Source organism: Mastacembelus armatus, chromosome 10 (assembly GCF_900324485.2).
Source record: "Mastacembelus armatus chromosome 10, fMasArm1.2, whole genome shotgun sequence".
Classification (NCBI taxonomy): Eukaryota; Metazoa; Chordata; class Actinopteri; order Synbranchiformes; family Mastacembelidae; genus Mastacembelus; species Mastacembelus armatus.
Genome location: NC_046642.1, coordinates 4,304,633 through 4,331,064, shown reverse-complemented (window position 1 = coordinate 4,331,064; position 26,432 = coordinate 4,304,633). Strand labels below are relative to the sequence as shown.

At 41.2% G+C, this 26,432-nt stretch overlaps 2 protein-coding genes across 9 annotated transcripts in view; one reads left to right on the top strand and one right to left on the bottom strand.

The window, feature by feature from the left end:
* Positions 1 to 1,625: 1,625 nt before the first annotated feature.
* phox2bb (paired like homeobox 2Bb) lies at positions 1,626 to 3,446 on the top strand. Its single transcript, XM_026330707.1, has 3 exons — positions 1,626 to 1,866; positions 2,504 to 2,691; positions 3,018 to 3,446. Exons 1-3 carry the CDS (start codon positions 1,626 to 1,628, stop codon positions 3,444 to 3,446), a joined length of 858 nt encoding a protein of 285 aa, XP_026186492.1.
* A 1,762-nt stretch (positions 3,447 to 5,208) lies between these two features.
* LOC113144240 (LIM and calponin homology domains-containing protein 1) overlaps positions 5,209 to 26,432 on the bottom strand; it is a 71,102-nt gene continuing 49,878 nt past the window's right edge. For 4 of the 8 annotated variants that reach the window (XM_026330123.1, XM_026330124.1, XM_026330129.1 and 1 more), the window contains 19 exons: positions 23,974 to 24,369; positions 22,666 to 22,695; positions 20,576 to 20,699; positions 20,214 to 20,371; positions 18,943 to 19,417; positions 17,402 to 17,713; positions 16,981 to 17,086; positions 16,767 to 16,867; positions 16,588 to 16,693; positions 14,821 to 14,849; positions 13,959 to 14,072; positions 11,774 to 11,866; positions 11,351 to 11,515; positions 11,096 to 11,190; positions 10,568 to 10,726; positions 9,639 to 9,734; positions 8,745 to 8,853; positions 8,102 to 8,204; positions 5,209 to 7,163 (listed from right to left, as the gene is read on the bottom strand). In XM_026330123.1, coding sequence (XP_026185908.1) covers positions 7,138 to 7,163; positions 8,102 to 8,204; positions 8,745 to 8,853; positions 9,639 to 9,734; positions 10,568 to 10,726; positions 11,096 to 11,190; positions 11,351 to 11,515; positions 11,774 to 11,866; positions 13,959 to 14,072; positions 14,821 to 14,849; positions 16,588 to 16,693; positions 16,767 to 16,867; positions 16,981 to 17,086; positions 17,402 to 17,713; positions 18,943 to 19,417; positions 20,214 to 20,371; positions 20,576 to 20,699; positions 22,666 to 22,695; positions 23,974 to 24,369 — 2,797 coding nt within the window. In that variant the 3' untranslated portion in view covers positions 5,209 to 7,137. The remainder of the gene's footprint in view (positions 7,164 to 8,101; positions 8,205 to 8,744; positions 8,854 to 9,638; positions 9,735 to 10,567; positions 10,727 to 11,095; positions 11,191 to 11,350; positions 11,516 to 11,773; positions 11,867 to 13,958; positions 14,073 to 14,820; positions 14,850 to 16,587; positions 16,694 to 16,766; positions 16,868 to 16,980; positions 17,087 to 17,401; positions 17,714 to 18,942; positions 19,418 to 20,213; positions 20,372 to 20,575; positions 20,700 to 22,665; positions 22,696 to 23,973; positions 24,370 to 26,432) is intronic. The other 4 variants (XM_026330126.1, XM_026330128.1, XM_026330125.1 and 1 more) reach the window with 4 other exon arrangements.

The following is a 26,432-nucleotide window of genomic DNA, read 5'->3' as shown; positions in this document are numbered from 1 at the left end:
ACGAGAACTTGAACTCGATCCGAAGGGAAAAAACAACACACCGAGTGTGTAAGCGCAATAGAAAACGGTTCACCTTATTACACAAACCGAATTAACCACTCAGCCAATATTGTGAGCCTGATAGGTCCGATGACTGCCTCGCCAGTTCGTTACTTTCATTAGAAAGATGTTATTTGCCAAATAAACGGAATAATGAAAGTAATAAAGACAATTACAAACTCATTTGAATCATAAAAGCATACCCGGAAGTTGAGCAGAGATTATACTGCAGCAGTGCAAAAGAATGAACGTTGTGTTTATTTGGCAAAAACTAATAAAATCAAGACGAAGCCAGTGAAGATTTTTATTCCTGTGCGTAAATTGCAGCGTCTCCGGTTTTTATTCCATAGAAACAATTTCTGAGGTTCATTTCAGGACCAGACTTTTCCAGTTACCTGATGAAAAGTGATTAAACAACTGAAGTGTCAGAACCGGTGCAGTGTAACCTAAATAAACGAAACTGTCGATGTGGATGTGACTGGCGCGCACACACGGAGCGAACCGTCACCTGCACGACTCACTCATCTGCACAGTCAGTGTTAAACCCGGATTTTCCTAAAACGCCAAGAACAGCGATAAATCCGTCATCGGGCTGAGATTCTATTTGTCTGGAGTTTCCTTGCGAGCACAGTCCTGAAACACTGCGAACAAACACGGAGACCACTCGGCGCAGACCTGGAGCCAAATCACCTGTTTCGAGTTCAACTGGAAACAGGTGATTTCATCTCAGTTGCAGGTTTTATTTGACCGTCAACGCGGTTTTTAACATCACGTCCTTATATCTAAACCACAAAATAGGTCGTTCAGCCTGATAACAAACGCTCATGGTTTTGTTGCTTCAGTGCAGAAACAGTGAAAACAGTAGGAGCAGACGGGCGGAAAGAAGAGGCAGAGGGGGAATACTATGTGAAATCCTGCCCAAGGTATACGGTCGCTTAAAAGGCTTAAAAGCTTGGAGAAAATTGGATCAGGGAGAATCGTCACCCAACTTTCATTATTTCCAAGTGGTGTGATTGAATTAAAGGGCAAGATGGTGGTTGGAAAGGAGTGGGGTGGATGGGTAGAGAGGTGGAGGGGGGCAGCGGTGGTGGTGGAGGGGTGCGTAATGGCGTGGTATTAAATTCTAATTAGAGATGCAGGGGATCAATGATAGGGAGGTTGGACAGCCCGGGCCCCCAGTGCCAGCCCAATAGACTGATGAGTTATTGTCATGTAAAAAAGCGCTAGCAATAAGACCAAACGCTTTGCTATTGTCCAAGCGGAAAGAGCCAAGTTTATTATGAGGACTATATGCTCTAGAGACCTCGGGCTAGGCGGCTCTTAGGGGGCTTTTCATAAAACAGGGCTAGGCTCCTATAAAGGAGGCCAGTTTTGGAGCAGGCGCTGAGCAGTGAACATCTACCCACCGTCCAGCCTCTTTCCAACCAGTTCAAACCAAACAAGTCATCTTTCCCCCCCAACTCAGACCGGGCGTTCTCGTCATTTTTATTTTTTATTATTTTTTCTTTCTAACCCAATTTTCTGGGTGTTTTTGTTTGTCATTTTCCCGGGAAGTGCAGCTTTCTAACTCCACCGAGCCTTCTCAAATGTATAAAATGGAGTATTCTTACCTAAATTCCTCTGCCTACGAGTCATGTATGGCCGGGATGGACACGTCAAGCTTGGCATCGGCCTATGCGGACTTCAGTTCGTGCAGTCAAGCCAGTGGGTTTCAGTACAATCCCATCAGGACCACTTTCGGGGCCACCTCCGGGTGTCCGTCTCTCACGCCGGGATCCTGCAGCCTCGGGACCTTGCGGGACCACCAGAGCAGCCCGTACGCCGCAGGTAAGCAGCAGCTCCGGAGCCTCAACCAGGCGTATTATAGGAAGCCTTGATTGCATTTGAAAATGGAAATGTGTTTAGTATTTACCAAACGAAATTTGCTTACACAAATGAAAGAATTTATCACGTTAGAAGCGATTGCAGGCAAGCGGTAATTCGGTTACAGGGTTATACTATCCCAGTCACACCCAAAACCGCCAACAGAATTATCTTAAGCTGCCAAAATGATAGGCATAATTTATTTACTTTGCGATGAGACATAAAGCTTCGAAAATAATTAGATAACCAAAGACTAAAGCTCATTATTGACACCGAATTGGACTTACAGTAGCAACAAGCGGGACGGATGGGAACATTATGACAAGTTTTCAAAGCAGAGCCTCAATCTGAGAAGCAACAATTAGTTTAACATTACAATTAACCCAATCACAGGTCAGCAGCCTTATCAATTCACAGCTAATTCACAGATAATCAAAGGCGTTGCAGAGTGAAAACCTCAGCCCAGCGCCCTTAACCGGATTTTATACAAAATATCGAATTTAAATTTTCTTCCCTTTGACAGCATCGCACCTCACACCTTCCTATTACTGCACAGATGAAACACTACACGTCTAACGGTGACATTTCATCTCCTTTACAGTTCCCTACAAACTCTTCACGGATCACGGCGGGCTGAACGAGAAGAGGAAGCAGAGGCGCATCCGGACCACGTTCACCAGCGCCCAGCTGAAGGAGCTGGAGCGCGTTTTTGCTGAAACTCACTACCCGGACATCTACACCAGAGAGGAGCTGGCACTCAAAATCGATCTGACTGAAGCCAGAGTGCAGGTACACAGCCACCGGCTCTGCACCAGGCACCAGCACGCTCCCTTACGCACCATTACAATTACGCATAGGTGGATTTATGATGCAGAGAAATATTTGAACAAATAGTCGTTTATTTTTAACATATTTCACTGACGGTGAACTTGGACTGCCTCGTGTATTTCTTCAGGGACACGTATATTTGCATTGAAAAACACATTAATGAGCAAATTAACTTTGAAGACAATTTGTCTCAACTCGCTAATGAGCCGCTTTGGTCCGGTCAGTTACATGAATTTGTTGCTGTTGCTCTACGGAGCTTTAACGTTTATACTTTCTCCGATTTTCAGGTGTGGTTTCAGAACCGGCGTGCCAAGTTCCGCAAGCAGGAGCGGGCAGCTGCAGCAGCGGCAGCGGCTGCCAAGTCCAGTTCTGGAAAGAAGTCCGACTCCAGAGACGAAGACAGCAAGGAGACCAAATCCACCGACCCAGACAGCACAGGAGGACCGGGCCCGAACCCCGTTCCCACCTCCAACTGCGGCGGACCGAGTCCCACCGGAGGCCAGGTCAACACCACCGGGAACGGACAGGTGGACCAAGTGAAGACATCCGTGTCCACCGGCATGGGGGTGACAGCACCGAGCCAAGGCTGGGCCACCGCTCCGGGGACCATCACCTCTATCCCGGACTCATTGGGCGGGCCATTCGCCAGCGTACTGTCGTCTTTGCAAAGACAGAACGGAGCCAAAGCTACATTAGTAAAAACCAGCATGTTCTAATGAAGCTTCACAGCAGGGGCGAAGAAAACACAGCAGAGGAAAAGAGAGAAGTTTCCTCCTTCGTCAGAGACAATTGCTCCAGACAGACTTCCGGACAATAAAAAGCAGTTAAAAAGAAGATGATAACTCTGTTCATTTATTTTTCTGCCTTGCGTCGTTTCTTGTGGTCAGTTAACCCTTTGCTTTAAAAATATCCATCCTGACAAGTCACTGTGTCTAACAATATTTTTAGTCGCGGTTCAGGACTGAACATCCTGAAACCACTTCAGAATAAAACCTGTAGCAGTGTCACCGCACTGACAAGACACGTCTCACATGTTTAGGACAGAAACTACACATTTAAGACTGAACCCCGGATGAAGTGACTTGCTAAGATGAACATTTTAACGCAGACGTCTGCGCACTGGAAACGCGCTGTGCCATCGGTGAACAACGGAGCCTCGTTTAGTCACGTTAAATGTCAGAGTTCAACAGCTGCTTTGTTTGGCAGAGAGACGTTCAATATCCACGGCTGAGGAAGCTCTCTCACAAATCCACCGTCACAAACGACAAATATCCACCAAGATGTTGACGCCCTTTGCTTTTCTGTTCCCTGTAGACACGAGCTGCTGTGCGGAAGTGGCCTCTTCCAGCTGTGTTCCTGTTTCCAGGGCTGCTGAGAGTTTAGTTTCTTTAAATTATCCATATAAACACAAACATTTCCTCGAGAAAAAAGGCACAAACTACTGCAACGTTCACCTCTGACAGGAAATCTGTATGTTTTGTGTGTCTTTCTACGGCAGTGTTTTTGTGGCTCAAACTGTATAGTGTTAATACGTATTATTGTCTCCTATAGTTGAACCATAGGCCATACTCCCTTGTAGGACGAGCATACAGTCTTTTTGATGTTTTCCAAGATTCCCTCGGAAGAATTTATTTTGGGTAAAAAGGGATGCAAACATTGTATTTATTTCTCTATGATTTGCATGTTGTCTGTCAGATTTTTCAATGGTTTCCTTCCCATTTTGTGAGCGTCATGTAACATGTTTTGTCCAGGACCTGAAAGTTATTTATATGTAGCTAATGAATGCTTATATTTAAGAAGGAAATATTTCTACATGTGCACATAGTTTTCCAGGTGTACCATTGAAATGGTTGTTGATGATAAAAAATAACAGTGCAAGTGATGTGATGTTTTCTTTGGACAGAAATTGAAAAAACAAACTTCTGACCGCGTTAATTCCTATTTTTCCTTTACATGAACAGACAAATATCCACAGTCCAGGGCCAAGAAAATTATTAGACAATGAAAAAAATCGAAGCTTACACTAAAACGAAGTGTGAGCAAATATTTTTCAAGTCATTTAAGAAAAAAATATTCGTTCAACTTCACTAAGGACTGACGTGTTTTTAGAAAAGTGGAATCAGACAGACAGGTGAGGTGTCCCTGTCCGCACCTGTCCGCTCACATTCCTGGTAATAGGAAGATGATTTTTATTGAGGCATCATTAGAATCAATGTTGGTCCCGAACGGACGAACCTGGGAACATTTTAAAGACTTGTTCAGTTTTCAGTCCTATTTTTTGTTTTATCTGCTGCAGAACAGAAAACGCAAAACAAACCACTGAGCGCAGGAATATATTTGCACTGGTTTCCAAAAACACCTGCCTGCGTTTTCTCTTTCACACGTTCGCTGCTTATTCATCTCGAGAGTGTTGGTTCATCCAAACACTGTGCTCAGGCCAGATCCTCTTTGGGGTGAAATGACAGACAGAACCAGATATTTCATTTATACCGTTTTATTTATAAACATACAGTATGCTATAAATGCCACTGCATTTAAACATCAAATGAATCTATGTTTGGGTAGTGTTCAGGTGAATATTCCAATAAATACAGAACAGACGTAAAGGTTTTCATTCCCCAACTATCCTGTTAAGAAGAGCGTCTAAAGCACAGCACCGTCTCAAAGACCCCGCTACAAGAGACTGAGCCGAGATTCATTCAAGAACTAAATGAGGATAAAAAATAAAATACACAATGGGAAGAGAAGCTTAAAAATACTGGAGACCAGAGAGGTGAACCCGGAGGAGAAGCGGCTATAGGAGGAGGAGGAGGCTGCTAGTTTACGTTCATACAGCAAATCATTTGGTTTTAGGCTTAAACGTGCATTTATTTTACATCCACAATACATAACCGAGCTCTTCTCAAAAATAAAGAAGCAAATAAAAATGTCCAGCTGGCTGCACAAGTCCTCAGTTTTCATCCAAGCAAATATTGCACAGGTGCAGCTGCTGCTGGTACGTGTTGCCTCTGTTGTTTAACTAGATGTCACATATACCGGTGGTTTTTGTGTTTTTGTTTTCTAAATGAATCCTACCACTGAGCAGTTATCAAAATGACCTCAATTAACAGCATACAGAAATCTATATCACCCTAGAATAAAACATTGAGAATGAAACTGCTCCCCAGCAGTGTAGATGCTCTATACTGTGGATTCTTCCACACAGAAAACTCAAGTGTTTCTGTTCCTCGCACTTGTTTATCACTGCAAATCACTGAGGAATCTCAGGGCAGAAATATGACATGAAGGTTGCTCTTTATGTGAAAACAGACAGTACTTATCAAGTGAAGTAAAGCATGATGTAAGGGAGGGCTGCAGCCAGTCTGTCTGCAGTTTATAGAGTTCACGTTTGGCCAAACCCCTCCCCTGCACCTCCAAAATAAAAAAGGAGAAATCAAACACCATGTAGCTGGTGTTTTGTTCCTGCATCACTTTGCTTTCCTAAGGCACATTGAAGTTCAGACTTTCCAAGCTGACAGGCTGGCTGAGGAACAACCTGCTGTGACCCCAAAGCACAAAACAGCTCACAAGTCATGTTATTGCCCTAATGACGTAACTACATCCATAACATGTTTATATTAGAAGCTAATTTTATTCTGAGCACAGAATGACATAGGAGGCCACTGTTTATGCCAAATAGTGACTTAATACTCTCTATACAGTATTTGAGGACCTAAATAGTGGGTTTAGAGTGGCCTTCATTGGACTTATTAAATGAAGTTTATCTTTTTGTTTTAAGCACTTCATTGAAAATAACAAATATATTTCTGATCCAGGCTGTTAATGGGAATCAAACATTTCAATCTGAGCTGTCTGACCACATACACAGTTTTCAGATACTTATCACTTCAAATTAAGAATTTTTTTCTTAAATGAAAAAAAAGTGATTAAATAGCTATGTGATATTCTGCATTTCCATCACATGGACTCGAATGGTAAAGATTCACATTTGTTTCAGATGAAAACAGAATCAGATTCTACTAAACCACGACCAGAACAGCATATTTTCTTCTTGTCTGTTCATTTTGACAGTATAGGACATCAACATAGCCTGTCTGTATCTGAAGCATCTGGATGTTATTAATTGCTTGCTCACTTGCTGCATGATGAACCATAGTCAGTGGTGGTATGAGAACCAGTCAAATCCCAATTTCACTCATGGATCCGATGACATACACATGAAGAATATAATTATTAAATGTCTGACTGTCCAGAGGTCCCTGTTTGGCCCACATGATATATCTTCATCGTTATTGGGCTGCAGAGGATGCAAAAGATCTCGACACACTGAAGGACATGATTTGCAGATAATCAGGTTAAAACACGGATGGGGTTTCTTCCATGACCCTTGTGCTTTTCTGCCGACTGTCACAACGTGGTTGGCTGTCCGGCCGCTTGAAAGGAAAAACAAAAGAGAGAAGGAAGCCCACAGTTTTTAGAAACTCTCACTCTTTTTGCATTTTAAGATGATGCAGAGCCCTGATGAAAGAAAACCTAAATTTGGGATATCAATGTATGAGACTTTTGGTTGAGTCCGATTTGATTTCGTGGTTTTCTGATCCCTCAGTGGTAATGGTTACTGAGAGGTTATTCGAACACGCAGTCGTGGTGAAAGGGATGCAAAATTACAGTCATTCTCTTCCACCTGCTACATCACCAGTTTGTCTTCCTCTCTGCACCTTCCTCCTGGTGCAGTGTCTGATCCATTCCTGCCTGCAGCGATGCTTCACTGTGTCCGACACTTTTTTATTAAAACTGCACAGGCAAAGATTTTTTATATTAAAATACACTGGCCTTTCAGTCTCACAGTGAGGCTGCAATAAAGAATGAAAAACACCTTACATGTGTTTTTTTTTTTTTTTTAATCATAAAATAGTGTCAAGTGTTAAGTTTAAAAACAATAAATCACAAAGACCTTTGCCTATTTTTCTACCTTGTTCAGCAGCGTACTTATTGCTGGTGCTGCGACATCATCACCTTATTGAAAACTGCAATTATTCATTTAAGAAAATATGAAATATGGCCAACATTAGCAAACAAAGGAACAACAGGAGCTTATCCTTCTTCTAAATTCAGAGAAAAGATTAAACTCACTCTTTATGAGCATCATATAACAAAGAAAGTTGTTTATTTCTGGTGTTTGGTTTTAAGGAACCAGCTGACAGAACTTGACCAGTCATAATTTATTATTGGCTCTGATAGATGGATGGAAACATTTCATGGTAGAGAAGGAGAAAGTATGTGGCAGAGCAGAGACTGGGTGAGAAATATTAGGGCGCAATGAAGACGTGATGAGAGGGAGAGTAGGTGGGTGGGTGGGGGGGTTACTCACAGCGGGAGCGGATGTAGCACTGGTGGCAGTTGAGGAGACCATTTCTAATCCGGACATCAGTCCCTGTGGTCGTGTCGCCTAACTGCCCCTTACACACCCCACACTGGAGAGTGAGAGACAGATGAAAAAAGAATATTTGTATTAGAATCAGACATTTGTTTGTTAACAGCTGTTAATGCTGTTGACTGTTAAAGGATAAGTCTGGCATGTCATTGACGTCTTACAGTCAAACAAGACGAAAAAAAATAAAATCACCTGTTAACAAGTCTCTCAAAACTTCGTGACTTGTCTAACGATCGGTGTCAAACATTAGATTTAATCTTTTAAAAGCTCAGTAATCAGAGGGAAATGGTGCTTTAATTGGGCACTGCAGATTAAAACAGCAGGACGGTGTCTGTGGGCCAGTCAAAATAAACTGAGTGTTCGTCATGTGGAGCAGTCACACAGAGGCGGGGGACTCAGTGATGTGAGCGCTGCTCTTTTGCTGTTCTTTTCTTTTAGCTGGATTTGTTGAACTTGGGAAAATAAAGATTCTGGACCTTCTTCTGTTCAAGCATTAAATGAGTGATATATCTGAAGAAAAAACCAAGTAAGCCACAAAATAAGACACAGAATGAGCCTTGGTGCTCTGTCTCCCACCAACCTTAAAGCAGTGAATGTGAAAATAAAGGCTGAGGGTCTCAATGATCATGGCTGCCCCCTTCCCTAATGGCTGTCCACAGCTGGAGCACAGCTTCTTCCCACTGACAGACCTACAAGGGAGGGACAAGAGAAAGACTGAAAACCTTTGATGCTTCAAGGAATTTAAAAAAAAAAAAAAAAATCACAAGCACAGGTCTCTTTCCTGATTGTGAAAAATATAAAAAGAAAAGTGTTTTGCTTGTCAGTGAGTTGTAATACTGAAGAAAGAAATACTGTTGATCAGCCAGACCTGCTACAGAAAAACTGACCCACCCACAAACTATCTGACGTTGCAGCACAATCCTTGACAATAAACAGTGACTGATCCTGATATAAAGTTCAGACAGTGTCCTCTATGTTTCCACTGTCCTTGTGGTGGACTACAAACGTATTATAGGTACTGTGGAGAGTAAATTGTGGTATATTTCATTGCCTTGCACACAATATTTCATTGGCTGCTGTTTGGTCTGTGTTTGTTTGCGTTTTGTTTGTCTGTGTGCCTGACATCACTGTTCAAGTGTTGTCCCATCACTGACACTGTTCTTGCTGCAGTTTTTTTGTTATTTCTGCTAAAATTGCATTTTAATGACATCTGGTCTTGGACTAGAGACAAACAAAACAACATCTTGACAACTCAGCATTGTTTACACATGTGCTCCCTGTAGAATAAACATGGTTTTAAAAAAAAAACTGCTTGTGTTTATCTCTGCCTGCCTTTGATTGTAGGTTACTGCTGCAGTGGTACACACTATGAGATAGGTGGAGAAATGTAAGCAGCAAAGCAGAAAATGACAATGCAGAAATGGGCTGCACCCCTCCTCCTGCCCCTCTAGTCGGGCTGTTTGTGATGCAGTACCTGTTGGGAGCTGGAGGCAGAGTGTCTGCTGGTGGAGGACATGCTGTGGGGGGCTTTGATGAGCTGTGGCTCATGTTATTATCAATTGGACCACTCCTAGAAATGGACAGCAACATGATGATGACTCACAGATACAGCAACACTATTGGCTAGTGGAGTCAGACATGAACCAATCCGAGTCGGAGAAACAACAAACCCACTCAGTGCTGTTTGGGCAAAACCCAGGCGAGCAATATTCTTTAAAATGTAGTGTTCTGTGCTGCTACAATATGTGATTCTGATGATAACATTTATAAAAGTGTTTTCCTGTCATGTCATATTGTCATTTTATACATTATAGCACAGGACTGTGAGGAAAAATTACAGGTAAAATGCCCCCTGCTGGTCAAACAAGTGAATGGATGCTGCCACAAAAAGATCGAGTCAGGTTGTTATTGTGGGCGTCACAAATACACATCTACTTTTGGAATAAAAGGTAAAATAGGAGAGAAAAATGTCAAAGATCAAACCAAAATAGAAGAAGAAGACGATGGACATTTAGAAATAAAACAATGTTTACAGTAAAAATGGTAAAGCAGCTCATGCAACCATTCTTGCAGACAACATCAGTAAGCCCTAATGGCTGTGCTGCAATGTGTCTTAAACAATTTGTATCAGGACAAGATCCGTCTTCTAATACACAACACAGTCACATAAAAACAGTAACACTGATACTGGGTACATCATTACCAGTGGGATATAAAGGACACCATCCCCTCTGCTCATAACAGTGAACTCTTATCTCACTCATATGTAAGAGGGAAACGGCAAGATGTCAAAAGGGACTGAACTCAGGTTTTTAAAGACACAGTGTTTGACAAACTACAAAATCTCTAATTGTGGTGTAACCTGGACAGGAGGCCATCCCTCTCTCAAGCATTTTAACACACCTCCTTTCACCAGCAGGCCGGCTGGGTTTGTTGCTGTCTGCTGCGAACTCCTGTTTCTTCACCGGAGTCGAGGTTTTGGTTGACACTGGGGGAAGTTTCTGTCCATTCTGCAAACTGTGACCGAGCTTCTGTGTCTGACTGCTGCTCTGACTCACCGAGCTGAGGACCACAGAAAGAAAACATGTTGAGGTCACACACAAACATACCACATGTATTTTTCTGCTCTTCACTGTTTGACTGATCCCTACTCATTTTTTGCTTTGAGATCTACAAACTTCACTAAGTACAGGTGGAAACACAGCAGCCCTGCACCAAATGAGAAAAGAGCCTGCAAAGCACAAGTGATTCAGTAGTTTAAAACAGTGTTGATTCAAGTTCTTGTCCAGTAGTTCTCTGAATATCCATCTCTGCGCTGAACTAAGGCCAGAGAGAGACACTGTTGGGCTTCTTCTAACCCTCTGTGGCTCAGAGTGTCAGCTAAAACCAACCTATTTCTAGTAGCCATAACCTACCACACTGTTCACTAACCTCCTTCCTGTTTTCATGCTGTCATCAGCAGTGCTGATGTCACTGGTCCTGTCGTTTTCTCTTCGTTTCCATTCCACATTGTCTGTGCTCGCTCTCTGTGCCGTCCAATGGGAGACAGGGAACAGTTAACTGAACAACCACAGGAAACACTGCGCTCTTCACATAATTCGAGCCAACTATCATGATGAGTTCCCTATTGAATTCGTACAAAATGAAAGCATGCATCTAACCAACTAGCTATAATCATTTATTCACCGACTGCCTCTCCAGCAGCTCCTGCTTGCGTTCCCAGTCAGCCAGAGAGCGGACGATGGTGTCCTGGGGCTCCGAGGTGGAGGAGAACTCCCCTCGGCTGGGGGATGGCAGGGCTGAGGAGCGGGGAGTCAGCGGTGTCACAGTTTCCTCCAATATCCTACGCTCCTGTTGTGATTGGTCAGTTATCACCAACAGACAAATTAAGATTTTCAGGAGTTGGATTTAGTCAGCAAACACACTTTGGATGTAAAAATACACAATTTACACATATACATTTAACTTGACCACGTTACAATCCAAAATGATATTGTTTTCCAAGTATTGTGAGTCTAAGTTATGCCAAAAAATATCAAATGAACCATAAAAAAAACAAAAACAGATCTTAGGTGCAAGCTGTGCCTAAAACCAGAAACAATCACACACCTCCTCATGGTACTTCCTCTCCTCCTCCGCCACCTCCCTCTGTGCTCTCTCCCACTCCTCCTTCAGCTTCTCCTGCTCACGCCGGTACTTCTCCTGTTTCCATGGCAACAGACACATGACATACAGCACAGAGCCTCAACAAAGAGGAAGACTAAATTGTCTGCAGGTGGATATGTTGGCAGGAAGACAGATGATGCCCAGACATATCTGACATCAAATGGACTTTTATAAAGGCTTCAACCTTTTTTCTGAGTTAGTCAAAGAGAGAATGAAATTCTCTCCTGGTGCATCCTGTGTAATTTTATCCAGGAAGGGACTGCCTGTAGATCCTGCTGTGATAATTAGTAGACTATAAAGATTTCCACGTGCGATGCCCTCAGTATGTACTGTACATATATGGATTGACTTAGAGACATAAATGAATGCAAAGTAGCTGCTATTCCTCTGTTATGGCTAAACATTTTCTCAGATCTTACATTTGCTTGTCAGGGATAAAAAGCAAACAAAAGAGACCAGAAGCAGGCAGTGCAGACAAAAGGGTAAAAGCAGCCTGTTGAACGTAGGGTTCCTGCACAATATTGATTTCAAAAGCTGCTTTTTTTTTTCACAATGGAATTTAATCAATAAATTCTTTCATATTCACTGCTATAATAGTAAATAAGCGACACAACCACCAAAGAGATTATGTCCCTCTAACACTTAGATTATTCTACACAAGCCCAAATATTGTAAGATCAGGTTTTTATTTGTGTAGGAACCCCCCAAAAAGGCCAAATTAACGATCAAAGATATAGAGGGAAAGCAACTTAAGCAAGACAGGTGACAGATCGAGGCACAGAGGCAACGCAGAAAAAATACAGGAAGCTAACAAGCACACTGATGCACCAACATTCATCCATTTCAGTGCATCTCATTAAAAACAGTCCTGCGACAACTGGAAAGCAAAGAAATCGTTTTCCAACACGTATTTACCGATTTATCCCTGTAAATGGCTGCAGTATACCATGGACACCAATGATTAATTCAAATGTTTAAAAATATGTGGACTTGAGATGCACTTTGTTTAGGTTGAGGAGGGAGAGGGTGATTTGGGCAGCAGCAACAGCAGCAACCTTCAAAATCCTCAACTGTGTATGTGCATGAGATGATGGCGGGGGGAACAAACTAGAGGTTCTTCCACTGAACAGAACTGCCCTCTAGTGGTGAAATATGTGTAACAATAGTGTGGCTGTGCCTTTATAGGAGGATATGCTCAAGACAAAACAAATACTGAGGCAAGCTTTGCAATAGCAATGAAATGTGGTTAATCATTCTGATTAGCTGAGCAAGTCAGTGACTGACACAGAAGCTTGATGTGCAACTTTGTGACATTAGCAAAGTATCCCAGTTTGGTGAGTTGGAGTTAAAGACATGAACAACTGGGTTCAATTTGAAAAGCCAAAGTTTTTCATACATTTGGGTAACATATAATATTAACAATATGCTGTTTCAAAACAGTCATAATGTCAAACACACCCAGTTTTAAGACACAAATCAGTGAGATCAGTGATACTCAGTGAGATAAAATGCCTGGGTTATGCATCACATATATAATATGTATATATAATACATAATCCCAAAGCCTGTCTTCCATGGTGACATAAGAAACTGGCTTTGATCTAAAGTGATTTTGACCCATTATTTTAATTTAATTATGTGGGCTGTGCTAGTGATTTTTTATACTTATTATTATGTGCTGTAAATTTAAAGCCAATTAAAAAAAGATTTTCTATGTATCATTTAATCTACATAACTATTTTAATATTGCACCTGATAGTAAATATTTGAAAAACTGTTTATTTTTTCTAGTGTCAAATCATGATTTTGATGGGTTTAACGTCTGTGTCAGAGCCTCATGGAAGGTGTAGTGCAGCTCCTGAATTCTACAAACAAGATAATCATGTTATACCCAAATGTATGGTGTGAAAAGGCTAATAAACATGCTGATTGCCAAACTTCAAAGCTGATCTTGTAGGTAAGCTATGTCTAAACATATATCCTCCAGTTTGTAGTGATTGTATGAGGCCTCACAATTACACATCTGACTTTACATGTTTACTTGCTGTACCCACTGAGCTCCATAATGAACTGACCTAACCTCACAGAGTCATGTGGCATGCTTTACCCGTTGAGGTATACTGTGTACCTGCAGCACACGCTCCTGCTCTTGCTGCCACCTTTCCTGACGCTTTCGCTCCTCATCTGGGTCCCAAGACCAGCGGTCACCCCGCCTGGCCTGGGGCAACAACGGGACTGACACCTGATAAACCCCAACACACGCACACACGCATCAACATGCACAAACATGGTACACAAATATTCATGCATACATCGACACCCACCCATAAAAACATTCACACGCACACTCATCCGACCACGGAGCCAACAGCAAATTCAAATGGTCCCGATATACGCACATACACATCAACCAATGAGCACACACATTCACCACAGGAAAAGAAGAAAGGAAGGGAAGAGACAGAAATAGTTGGTCTACCACAACAGCACTACTCCAATGCTAGCCAAAGGACTCCTACTAAGGAGAGAGAAGACAGAGAAAGAGAGAGATGAGCTTAAATGAAAACAAAAGCACTCAGCCATCTTCTACAGCATCCTCCTCTGGCTACATGAGCCGTGTGTGCTGTGACATTTAGTTCAGCCCTGACGCAGTTAGTTCAGTTTGAGTGAAAACTGCACTAGAAATAAATGCTGACATTTTGCTTAAAAACACTGTTATGGAGTTATGTTATGTGAGATGCAGTCACCTACTTATCAAATACTGGATGTTCAGAAATTCAACTATACAGGATGTTAAGTGTTAGAAATAAAACAGTTACATTTTCCTGTTCTTCTTGTATTAAGTTGATGAAAAACTCTTCTTGGAGATTTCTCTAAAATCCTACTTGTATAATTTTGAATGTTGTTTTTTGGTGCACAGTGTAATGCAGGTGGTGATAAGCCAGATGAGAAGCAGTAAAAGGGCTTTTCAGTCATATGATGCTACTCACATTTCCACGACGATCCTTCTCTGCTTCTTCTGTAGATCAAATGTGAGAGAGAACTTTGATTAAAAGGCATTTTCAACAAATTTGTTGGATACAGATGAGTCAACTAAATGCTTTTTGATGGAAGAAATATTGTGGACAATGAGAATGTGCCAAGAGTTGGTTTGAGAACCTGAGCAGGAATGATGCTGATGAAAGAAAGAGACAACCAAGACCAGGAGACAGGAAACCAGTCCACCAAAAGTAGGTTTAATCAGATACTGGGTTTTGTCTTTTTTTTTTTCTTTTCATAGATGCTGCTTTAAACTGACACGTTTTTCTAATCTGTAATAGTCATGTGTGGAAGTGATGACGAATTTGACACTTATTGTAAACCACATGGTGTAGCTTTTGGTGGAAAAGACAGGAATGGGAATTATTACACTAAGGCTATTTAACAATTGAGAGCAATCATTTATCAAGTTAAATAGGTCACCTATTTTCAGAAATGGCCAAAGGTGTTCCTTCTTCAGATTCCCTCTAACAGATTTGTGGGTATGTATATATTCTTACAACCTACTCTCCCATCACCTTCTAGTTTAATTCTAGCATTTATTTTTGCCTCCTGAATTTGTCTGCTCATTTCATCCAAGGTTATTTTTCTTAAATGAACAGATCTGCTTTAAGAGGCAGTTTGATTTGTCATCTGGTTTTATGCTAAAAATAAGTGACCTATTTTATTGGATGCTTTTTGGAGATGTCTTCATTCTTTATCAATGTGAGGACACCAATATGAATTCAAAGGAAGTTAACTATTTTACAATCACAGCACACCAGTCAGACCTGAAAAAAACAAACAAAAAAACAAAAAACAAAAAACAGGAGCACAAATGAGAAACTCCATGACACATTAAAACAGGGAGACATCACATCACTGACCATTCACAATACTCTGGAAATGAGATGGGACTGAGGTGCTATTGTCTGGGGCTTTAAGAAATGACAGGGAAACCCTGTGCATTCAGTACCCAATGGTGGAAATCTGAGCTCCACTGATAAATAAAGGGGTTTACCTGCCGGAGTGAAGAACTCCCAGCGTAACTTAGGGTTGCTGGTTGCCAGTGGAGACCTGACACTGTTTGAAAACTCTATAGCAAAATGTGTGTGGAAGGAAAATAGGAAATGAGGGAAAGAAGGGAGGGAAACAATGAGGGATAGACAGATGTCAAAACCAGGACTTGGAAAAGGTGGCAAGAGAATTGGGGAAGGGTTTCAGTAATCCTCCAGTGAGTGTAGGGTGAACTGACTGTAAGTGGAAAGAAAATCTTGGGTTTGTAATTCAGATTTTGTAAAGCACAATAATTTTTTAACCTAGAATTTCAAGAAAATGGACAAAAAAAATTTAATTTAGTATTGCTAGAAAAAAAACTGAACTGAACTACATAAAGCTGAATAAAGGCTAAACACTATTCCTGAAGGTAAGACTGCACTACTTTGGCTTGTGTACTCATCGACTTTGAGACAAGTCCACTTTATTGTACGCACCAGTTAGAACTATTATCACTTCAGGAAATAAGAAAGGTGAAGCGGGACTCGGTGCATGTTATCAAAAATTGTTAACAGTCACAAATTACTGACAACCTCTTTAACTCTGACTCCAACATCTTTCAAAACAGCAAAACAAAACATGGCAGGCTTAAAGGCAAAAGGGGAAAAGCCAGAAAAGAAACCAAGAAAATGTATGGAAAAGAAGCAGCTGGCTTGGTATTTGGGTGTGAGGATTTCACCAACCTGCTGTTGTTTCTCTTGGTGGGTGATATTCATATGATCCTGCTGCAGTTAAGCTCGGTACATTGCCTCGTCTCTGGGTCATCACCTCAGAGCTCGGGACACTTGCCTGTAGGGAGGTTCAAAGATTATGCTTTGGATATTTTTGGTGACAAAACTAAATAATTTTTTAGCAGTTTCACCTGTAGAGTTACTGGTTGACTTTGCAGAGTGACCTCTGAATGGACAAGGTTGGTGATGTTTTGATTAAATGGTTGAGCCCCTGTTTGTTCTTGTTTGGCTTCTGAAAATGAACAGGCAAAACAATGTTTCACTATAATTAAAGTAAAATGAAAAGCATAAATGTAAGAACACTTTCCTCCACAAGGTGTCAGCGTAGCAGCATGCTATTCACACCTGTAGGTGGCATTGGTTGAGTTGCAGCATTGGACTTTTCTTCCTCTGGAGCAGCTGCTGCCTGGCCTCCACTCTTCTCAACGCTGTCTTCTGGTTTCTGCAGTTCCTAAACATGTTGTTTCAGAGTTAATTCACAGTGCATGAAGGCTCTAAACAACCAAGATCCAAACCACGATTAACCTGTTAAAAGCTTTGAAAATGTTTATAGTATGAATGAAGATTCAGCAAATTGCTTAATTTGTGTTACTAAATCCACACTGGATCCAGCATATCACTTTCATTGAAAACTACAAAGTAAATCCATACTGTTTTTACAAATAAAACTTTCAATTGTTCTATTTTTCCTAAAACAATTTGATTTGAGGCAATGTTTTCTTTCAAGGTTTCACTATAATCAACAAAACCAGCTCCTCATCCTGACCCCTGGCAGTGAGGTGGGCCGACTAGGTGGCGGTGAATTCTCAGTGACTTTCTCTTCTTGGATGCTGTCAGATGCTGCCTTCGTGCCACTTTGCACCTCCTTGGCCTTTGTCACCACTGGGCTTTCTCCTCCAGTGGAGGTGTGTGGACTGTGTGGGGGCGAGACTGCAGGCGAGGGAGCATCTACGGTGCTGGTGTTGGTAATGGAGGGGGACGCCTGGAAATGAGGAGGGGATTCTCTGCCTCTGCTCTCAGGTATGAAAGGAGCTTCATGGCTTCCTATGTCACCATTGACTCGGAGCAAACCATCCATCTAGATCAGAGAAACACACAATATTAACACTGCTAATTGCAACTGCTTAGTACTATGTGTGAATATCATGTTAGAATCAAAGTATAACTTGTGAGGGCATATCCATCTTTGGATGTAAAATGTAAAAGTTTGTTCATACGCACATCTGGAAGAAACACTCTACAAAGTGCTTGCTACAACTCAGAATATGAAAACAGTACACATAATTTGATGAAAAAATAAAAATGGTTAAACAAACCCAGCACATGAAAATCCAGTGACCTCATTTGTGGTCACTACCAGACTCGTATTAGCTATTCATCTAGTTCACAACACCACGCTGGCCTCCACGACAAAGAGGCTCTAATATATGTGTGAGGAGCTCCCAGTGAGCGGTAACTTAAGACACAGTGGTGGAACTGGGTGAATGCAGGCTCTCAGTCTGCCCTTCTCTGCCTCCACCTTCTCTTCGCTCTCCTAGCAGCCTGTGTGGGCCCTCTTTGTCTGCTGGGAGCCCACTTCACATTGAGAGGGCCCTACTTGTCAACTTCTTAAGTCAATAGGGAACAGAGGGCTCCATTCAAAGCTGGGCTCCGTTCAGACTTCTGACAAGACATTCCAGAAAAGCGCTCCGTTCCGTTTGGTCTGATAATAACCTGCTCCTCCCTCCCTGCCGCAGAAAAACTTAAGATCTCATTTTGAAAATTCCCATTTGGCAATTTTTTCCAGAAGAAAAGGAAATGGAGCCTGTTGAGAGTACTCTGAGCTAAATTGAAACATTACATTCTTCTTCTGGGAGGGGAAGTCTTATGTTTTTGTAGCAACTAACTAGCTCATTACCATAGTGGTTCTGTGCCATTCTAATGTAAATGCCAAGGGAGCTGCAGGGGAATTTGCCCACCGGTCTGTGAGGAGGGCAGCCAACACTGAGAGTCACATGTCAAGTGGTGAACACCAGACCTTTCCTTCTGCAGAGCACTAACCAAATTTAAAGAATTATATTTATGCTGACAACTTCATGATCACTTTGTAAGAAATAGAAATAAAGTCAATTCCTGTTTGGTGTAGTCTGTTAGGGTTTTAAATAAGGTCACGTATCTTTTGGCAGTCAGAAGTCTGACAAGACAATGAACCACATGGCACACACAGTGCTGTAATCTAAAATGTCTTGCAGCACTTTTGTTTTTTGGAAGGTGAATGCATCATTCTGGTGTTGTAACCTATCCCTGTTCCCACAGAGTAAGACTCACCTTGCTGGGCGATGTGGGTTGGGATTGGAAATAAGGCTTGGGTGTCAGCAAAGGCACCGGTTTGGGTGACAGGGCTCGAGTGGATGGTGGCTCAGATGAATGAGAATGAATCTGAGGTCTCTGATGTGAGGATGAGTCTTTGGGAAACTCCTCGATTCGTGCCTCCAGTGTAGACGTGAACTTGGGAGCTGGGGCCGACAGCTGGCGCAGAAACCTCATGGGTCCATTAGGGTCCATGTCAAAAGGGTCAGGGGTTGTAGGAGAGGAAGATAAGGAGAGTGAGAGAGGGAAGGGTGAGCCTGGAAAGGAAGGGTCTGCAGAAATACTACGGTCCAGGAGCTTTGGCAGCTGTAGGCGTTCAAGGACTGCTTCACTGATGGAGAAACGCTGGGCGTAACGCTGCAGAATGACTGATGCCTCCTCGGGGGTTCTGGCTTTTTTGTATGCCTCCCGCAGCTCCTCCTCACGACGCTCCCTGTCAAAAAGAGAAAAGAAAGCACAGAAAAGATAAAGCAAAACCAGAGAGATGATCTATTTCTTCTGTCGTTCATCAAGATAAGATCCTCCTGATCTATTTCTTCTGTTGTTCATCAAGATAAGATCCTCCTTGTTCACTTTTCTTGGAGGCAGAGCTACTTGCTATCCTCGGGTCCAGGGGTGGACCGAAAACTGCATTTGGGCTGTATTTCCAGATGTATTACCAACAACCAACAGATCGTCGGACAAATTTGAATAAAGTCCGACAAGCTATGTATCATTTGAAAGCAGAAAGTCTCACGATTCAAATGGTATAAAGCAATTTAGGATTGAATTATCACAGTGACTACAGTTTCTTAATGTTTAACAAGAGTACAAATGCTGGAAAAACATGGCTACAGTATGTTTCCCTGACAACGCTGGGCACGCAGCGGGCGCAGCTACAGGGGGAAGGGGAGTCATATTTCATATTTTACAGCGTGAAATAATAACCTGGAAAGCTTTTCCTTTAAATGACACCATGGTCATAAATATAACCCTTAAAATGTAAAGACAACAGCTAGTTTAATTTGGGTATGCATTGTTGGGCCGTGTGCAAAAAAAGGGGCAGGGTAGCTATCAACTCTAAGAGGATTTGCTGTTACCCTTGTGCCTGAAAACATGAATCAGGATGAATATTGAGCTCTCTTATCTGAGAAAGACTTACTTCACCATTACTCCTTTCCTCTTTACATGCACTTTTGGGTTTTCAGTGGAATATGAATACTCATTCTGTTATTGTGTGCTTCACATACTTGTCCTCCACTATCTCTCTGTAAGTCTTGATGCTTCTTCTCCGCTGAGAGGTACTGGTGTCTCCCGACATCAAGCGCTCCATTGTTTTTCTCTCCTCTTCCTTTTTGATCAGGTCCTGGGAAATACTCCTCCTTCGACTTTTCCATCGGGCCAGATCCTGACACACAAACAGATTGGAAGTGTGTCAGTTTCCAAATGAAACAAAGCAAGTGGGCTTGGCTAAGTGTAAGACCTCAATCACTGCTATAAACCTAAGAAACTGGAAAATAAAAAAAATCAAATAATCAAATCCAAAACAAAAACATACATAAATACACACAAGATAAGTAAGAGTAGTAACACTAGACAAATATAAAGTCACCTCCTGCCAGTGATCCTCTTCTTTCATCTGGTTGTACTGGTTGTGCATCAGTTCATGACGCACCTGACTGTGTGCCTGCACGGCAGCCTCCTCCTCACCACGCATGTCGATCATACTCATACTTCTGGGGAACAGCGAGAAAGAGACAGACAAAAAACATGGATAAAGAAGAGCATGTTAGTGCCTGAGTAGGTTTTAATTAATTCAATACTGAATTAGTCTTTATTTTAACTTATAATGCTGCTAATGATTCCAATAATTTCCCTAAGTCAATTTTGTTTTAAGTATTGTATGTTTGTATACCAGCACCATGTCTGTTTCACACAATCAAGTTCAACAAAGCAAATACAGTAAAAACAAGGTGACCCTAATGTTCCATCACACAGCAGCGGCTGAAAAGTCAGTCAACTGCGGTAAAAACTCTTTCTTATAGACAACTCAAAATCTTTGTTTATGCAATTGTTTAAAAAAGAAAAACAACATATACTGTTTACAAAATAATTTTACAGTATATCAATTCATAAGGAAAGTCAACATCCTGTCAACAGTGGCTCAGTACCAAAATAAAATGCAGCTTTTTAAGACTCCATTAATGAAAAACCATGAATCTTCAAAGATCATACTCACCCAGTAAGCACAACTAAGATTACTGATTATTATATTTTATGAATCCTGCCTTCCTGCCCCTCCAACCACCTCAAACCAGCTTTGGTTTGTTCTTTTGAATGATTTCGTAACATTTCAGGTCACATTCCAACATTTGTGAGAACAGAAATTGCAGATGCAGTTCTTTGTCACTGTCAAGCCTTTAGTCACATTCCAGGAGAGGTGCAGCAACTAGTAGGATCTTTATATGCACAGATTTGTTTACAGCGATCTTAAGATTTGATCACTCTAATGTTAAAGCGTACATTTTTAGATCACAGCAAAGAGCGTTGGGTGCAGCCTTGTTAGGATCATGCAGCTGTAGTGAGAGTTATCACAGGATTAGAGTACACAAACACGTAAAGACATATTTTTGCTTAAATACATTTCCTCATTAAAGTAATGACTGTAACTATTGTTTTTTTTTTCTAAGACTGAAAATGTATGCATTGCCAACATATCATATACTTAATGGTTGGCCTAAAACATCAAATATTACAACTTCCTAGATTTTACAGAGCTCACACATGGGCAGATGTTTTATTGACCTGAACACTAAATAACTACATGAATCATTTCCTCTCCTGCTTTACAAACTCACAGACTCACTTTTTGCATTAGCTTTTAGCAACAAATAAGATTATTATGGTGATTTTTTTTTTTATAACAATGTTGGAAGTGTGGTTGAAACGGCTGTTACATGAAACATGCAGCTGACAGAAACACTGAGGTGATGCCAAAGCGGCACAGTTTAGTAAGTCCTCTCCACACTGCAGACAAGAGGAATGAATGGCTGCTAGCCAAAAAGGAAAAAAGCATGTCCATTACATTTAATGAAATAATACTGTCATGATATTTTAGACCAAGGACTATGGACATTGTTTGACACTGTTAAAGCACAATGCCAAAATGCCCATTTCAACAAGTCATTTAAGTTATTATTTTATAGTTTGAATTTCGGTGATACAATTAGGAAAAAGAATCTGCTGACCTGGGAGATGTTTTTGTGTTATATGAAAAAAAAAAAAACCAAAAACCAAAAAAAACCAAAAAACATAAAACAGACGTCTGCCAATAAACAAATAAATAAACTTAATCTTACAGAACATTTTGGTCCATTCATTTCACTCCACTCCAAGCCATTAACTAATATCATTCAGTTGGTAATTCGAGCATCACATGGAGGGCCATTTTATGGTTTTTAATGCTGGTAAGGGTACAAAAACACATTCTTGTAATTTTATTTAACATAACAAGATCAACACAAAGAGACAAACAAAATTGATAATATCAGTAAACTCTGTTGTCAGGACCTTGGCAGTCTTTCCCACTTGCATAAAAAAATCCAATTCAAACACTGGATGAATGATTAAATGACTTGTTGAGCAGGCTTTGTTTCGTAGTGGAGAGCAGCTGAGCCTCTGAATGTTTAAATGACAACTTACTGTGAATCGTCTGACACACTATCTGAGTGGCTGGAGGGAACATGGAGAGAAAGCACAATCACAAATGAACACAGTTACACTCGAAAGAGAAACACATCATCCACTCATGAATAATAAAACAGATATGGAGGAGTTGATTGTCAGCTAGTGGGTAACATATTGTTAGTTGTGACAAATTAAATACAAAACCTGTATAGAACAGCTAATGTCTAATGATGTTTTAAACAAGTGCACCCTGTAGCTTTGTGTATATGCATAGAGATATTTGTCAGTTCCTGGTTTTAAATACAAAACTTAAACCAAGCACAAGGGGGCAGTGGTATCCAAAACAAAGCCAGAACAAAACAGAAGACAAACTCTTACTGCAGCACTGCAAACCAAAACACTACTAGTGCACAAAAAGATGCATATGGCAATGATCTCAGGAAACAACTGACACTAAACTATTAAAAAAGCACATGCATGTTTTATTAGAGAGCACAAGAGCAACATGAAGGATGTGGCTTTTTCAGTCTGTGACCACCACTTGTAGTTTTGGTCTTAACCACAAAGGTCCTTCTCTTTTATGTAGCTTTCTATGTGATTTTGGAAGGGTGTGAGACAAAGTGTGGCTGGTGGTTACTCACCACAAAACAAAAAGGAAACTAAATTAAGAGAAGCCTCTCTAAATCAGGACCAGATAGAGTGTTTTCTAAGAAGACTATTTGCCATATGGGATGTTGCAGTGAAATGTCTGTTTTTCTTAGTCTGAAGATTTCTGATCGTGATATAGTGCGACTTATATTAAAGCCATTCTCATTACTTATTTTGCTGTCACAGGAAAAGATCAAGTTGTGATTAATAAATATTGGTCGGACTATTTCAAACAGTTAAAAATGCATGTGAATACAAGAATTTTTGGCAACATCTGGATCAAAACTGGATCAAATTCAACTCAGCATCCAGTAGAGCTATTCCCTAACCGGTCTTTCAGAAGAAATCAAAGATTCTTAACTGAGGTCATGCATGGTTAATTAAACCCATTCCATAACATTGTTTTCTGCTCTAAATTCTCCTAAAACACAAGGAAATAGGGAAAAAAAAAAAAAAAAGAGTTTCCATGCAAACTGTGTACTTTGCTTTGAGGCAAAGTATCTCATGCAACCTTTGGGTAGTTAAGTGATCCAAATAGGAGCATCTGTCATTGGTCAAGGTACATGCTGACGTAGAATTTTCATGGATCATGTTAATATCAGATTCCTTTATTTAACTGTGTAGTACTCGTTCAAAATTTCATAAAATGTAGTGTAGTAGCTGGAAGGTGCTCACGTTGCTGGAGATCTGCTGTCCAACCAAGATGTCCCTCTTCGTATCTCATCACTTTCACTCATCGTCCTTGCCTTCTGTTGGCCTGTATCACGTGTTTCTCTTGACATGGTTGCACCGGCAGCGGCAGCAGGCACAGGAAGAAAATGGGAGGGACTCACGGTGGTGACATGTTTAGGAGAGGTCAGCGTTTGACCACCGCGCTTCTTGTCCTGCATTGGATCTGCGACTAACAGGGCACCAGAGACACCCATCCCCACTCCCGCCTCCTCCGGGTCTGTTGTAGGTGGATGTTTCTCAGCCGGGTTGAAGGGGCTTGTTGTAACCACTGAGGCGGCACTTGCTGCCACAGTTGGTGAATGGTGGAAGAGTTCCTCTGAGCATGAACGAGCTGGGGTACTGCAGAGAGCAAAGCAAACTAAAGAGTACTGCTGCCTGGTTATCATCCTATGTCATCAGACAGCATTGCTCTGGAGGAACTTAAATGGAGGTTTCTGAAGACATAAATCTAAAAAAATAGCAAAGCATGGTCACAAATCCCTTTAGAGCAGACTGGATGTGAAAACAAATTGGAGTCACAGAGCCAAAGAAAAATTCACTGAATGCTCTGTTGTTTGTCATCCTGTGATGAATAGCTACTTTCTGGGAGGCTTATTATTGGACTGTAAATTCCCAGAGTACATTGCAGGGAGGGAGAGACTGGCCAGCTGCTAGCATTGACAAGGCCATGTTACAGCCTGAGCCTGCTCATGGGTCAGGGAAGGAAGAATGCCTCATTTCCTTACATCCTGAGGGTGGGTCTATGTTCAGGTTCCCTGTGTGCATGGGTTTGTGTTGAAAGGTGTGCACAGCTTTGTTTCTAGACCTTGATGGCAGCATTGAGCGAAAGGTGTAATATTGTTAGAAAAACACTTTGTTGTGTTTTCCTGTTCATGCATGTTTTACTTTTTGATTTAAAATTTAGAAATTCAAAATATACAACTGCAGATATTTTTCTTTTTGCATTAATAAACAATATTTTCCTACAAATATCTGATTAAAAAATGATATAATATAATAAACATCTCAGAAATTCTCATAAAAAGGAGAAAACACAACTTAGATAACTCAAAACATACAAGCAGTTTTTTAGACTATTAATTCCTGGCAACACTAAACCGCACAAATTCCAGTCAGCTTTATTTTGGAAAAAGGCAAACTCTTACCAAAGAAAGCCTTTGTCGAAGCCTGTGACAAACATCCTAGAAATCCCCATTTTTCCTTGGCACATAGCTACACAAAAGTCAAAATAAAAATTTCTACTGAGGTTTGTTTTTTACTCGCTTCAAATCATGACAATCCAATTAATGCAATAACATCTGTGCCAGAGAAAGTTGGAAACTGGGGGTGTAACCCTCATATCTCTCCAACAAAATTTAACAAAAAGGTCTGCATGACCAGGAAATAACACAGGATAAGTCTGGATTGTGAAATAACAAGAGAGACCTAAACTGACAATTTCTAGATTGAAACACACATAGACACACTGGACTTCTGAATTATAAAATATACAACAGCATTGTTCCATGGCAGGTCATGAGACTCACCTCGTTACCTGACAACTATAACATTTGTGACCTTGGGCTGACCTGCAAGGTAAAGACTGTATAAAAATGTGTTTCTCTCACCAACTCACTGTTCTACTGACAACATGACAGTGGAAACAATGACCTGGAAGCTGCAGTGCCAAAAAATAAAAATGGGGGATAAAAACACCAGCTGTGAAAATTTCAGAAATTTTCTATCGAAGAAACAATCCTGATGAAAACGGTTCATAGCAAAGTCTGTGGACTATTTTGACTAATGGGGACATTGTTTTTGGACAGATGTGCTGCTGCTCAGGTTTTCAAGGTAATTTTTTTGTGTTTTGAGGGCACAAACCACAAACTCTATGGTGGTGCAGGTGAGGCTCTAAAAACATTTGCCTTTATTCCACACATTCGCTTCTTCGTTGTCAAAACCTGGTTCCTACTTTGCAAAAAATGCCACATACTATACTGCCAACAGTTTGGTTGGTGTTTCAGACGTTTCACCAATGCACCATTGAGCTTGTAGCCTCAAGCAAACAGGAAATCACTCGAGGCAACTTCTCACACTTCAGCTCCCTCTGTCACAAATGCATTACACTAACTTTCTTTGGTGGAGTTTCTCATGGAAAATCCAAAACCATGTCAGGTACATGTCAAGAATTTCTCTTTAGATGTGGATGATATAGAGACCTATGAATATGAAACTTCAACAGGGAACTGGGCCAAGAACTTCAGATACAAAGAAAACCATGAATTAAGGTAAAAACCTTTGCTCAGAGGTGACCGTCAGCTGAGTTACACTCTCCCCAGGGGGCTCTGCATAGGGCTGGGGGAGGCTACAGGGCAGAGGTTCACTGCTCCTCCTCACGCCCACTGCATGGATCTCTATGCATG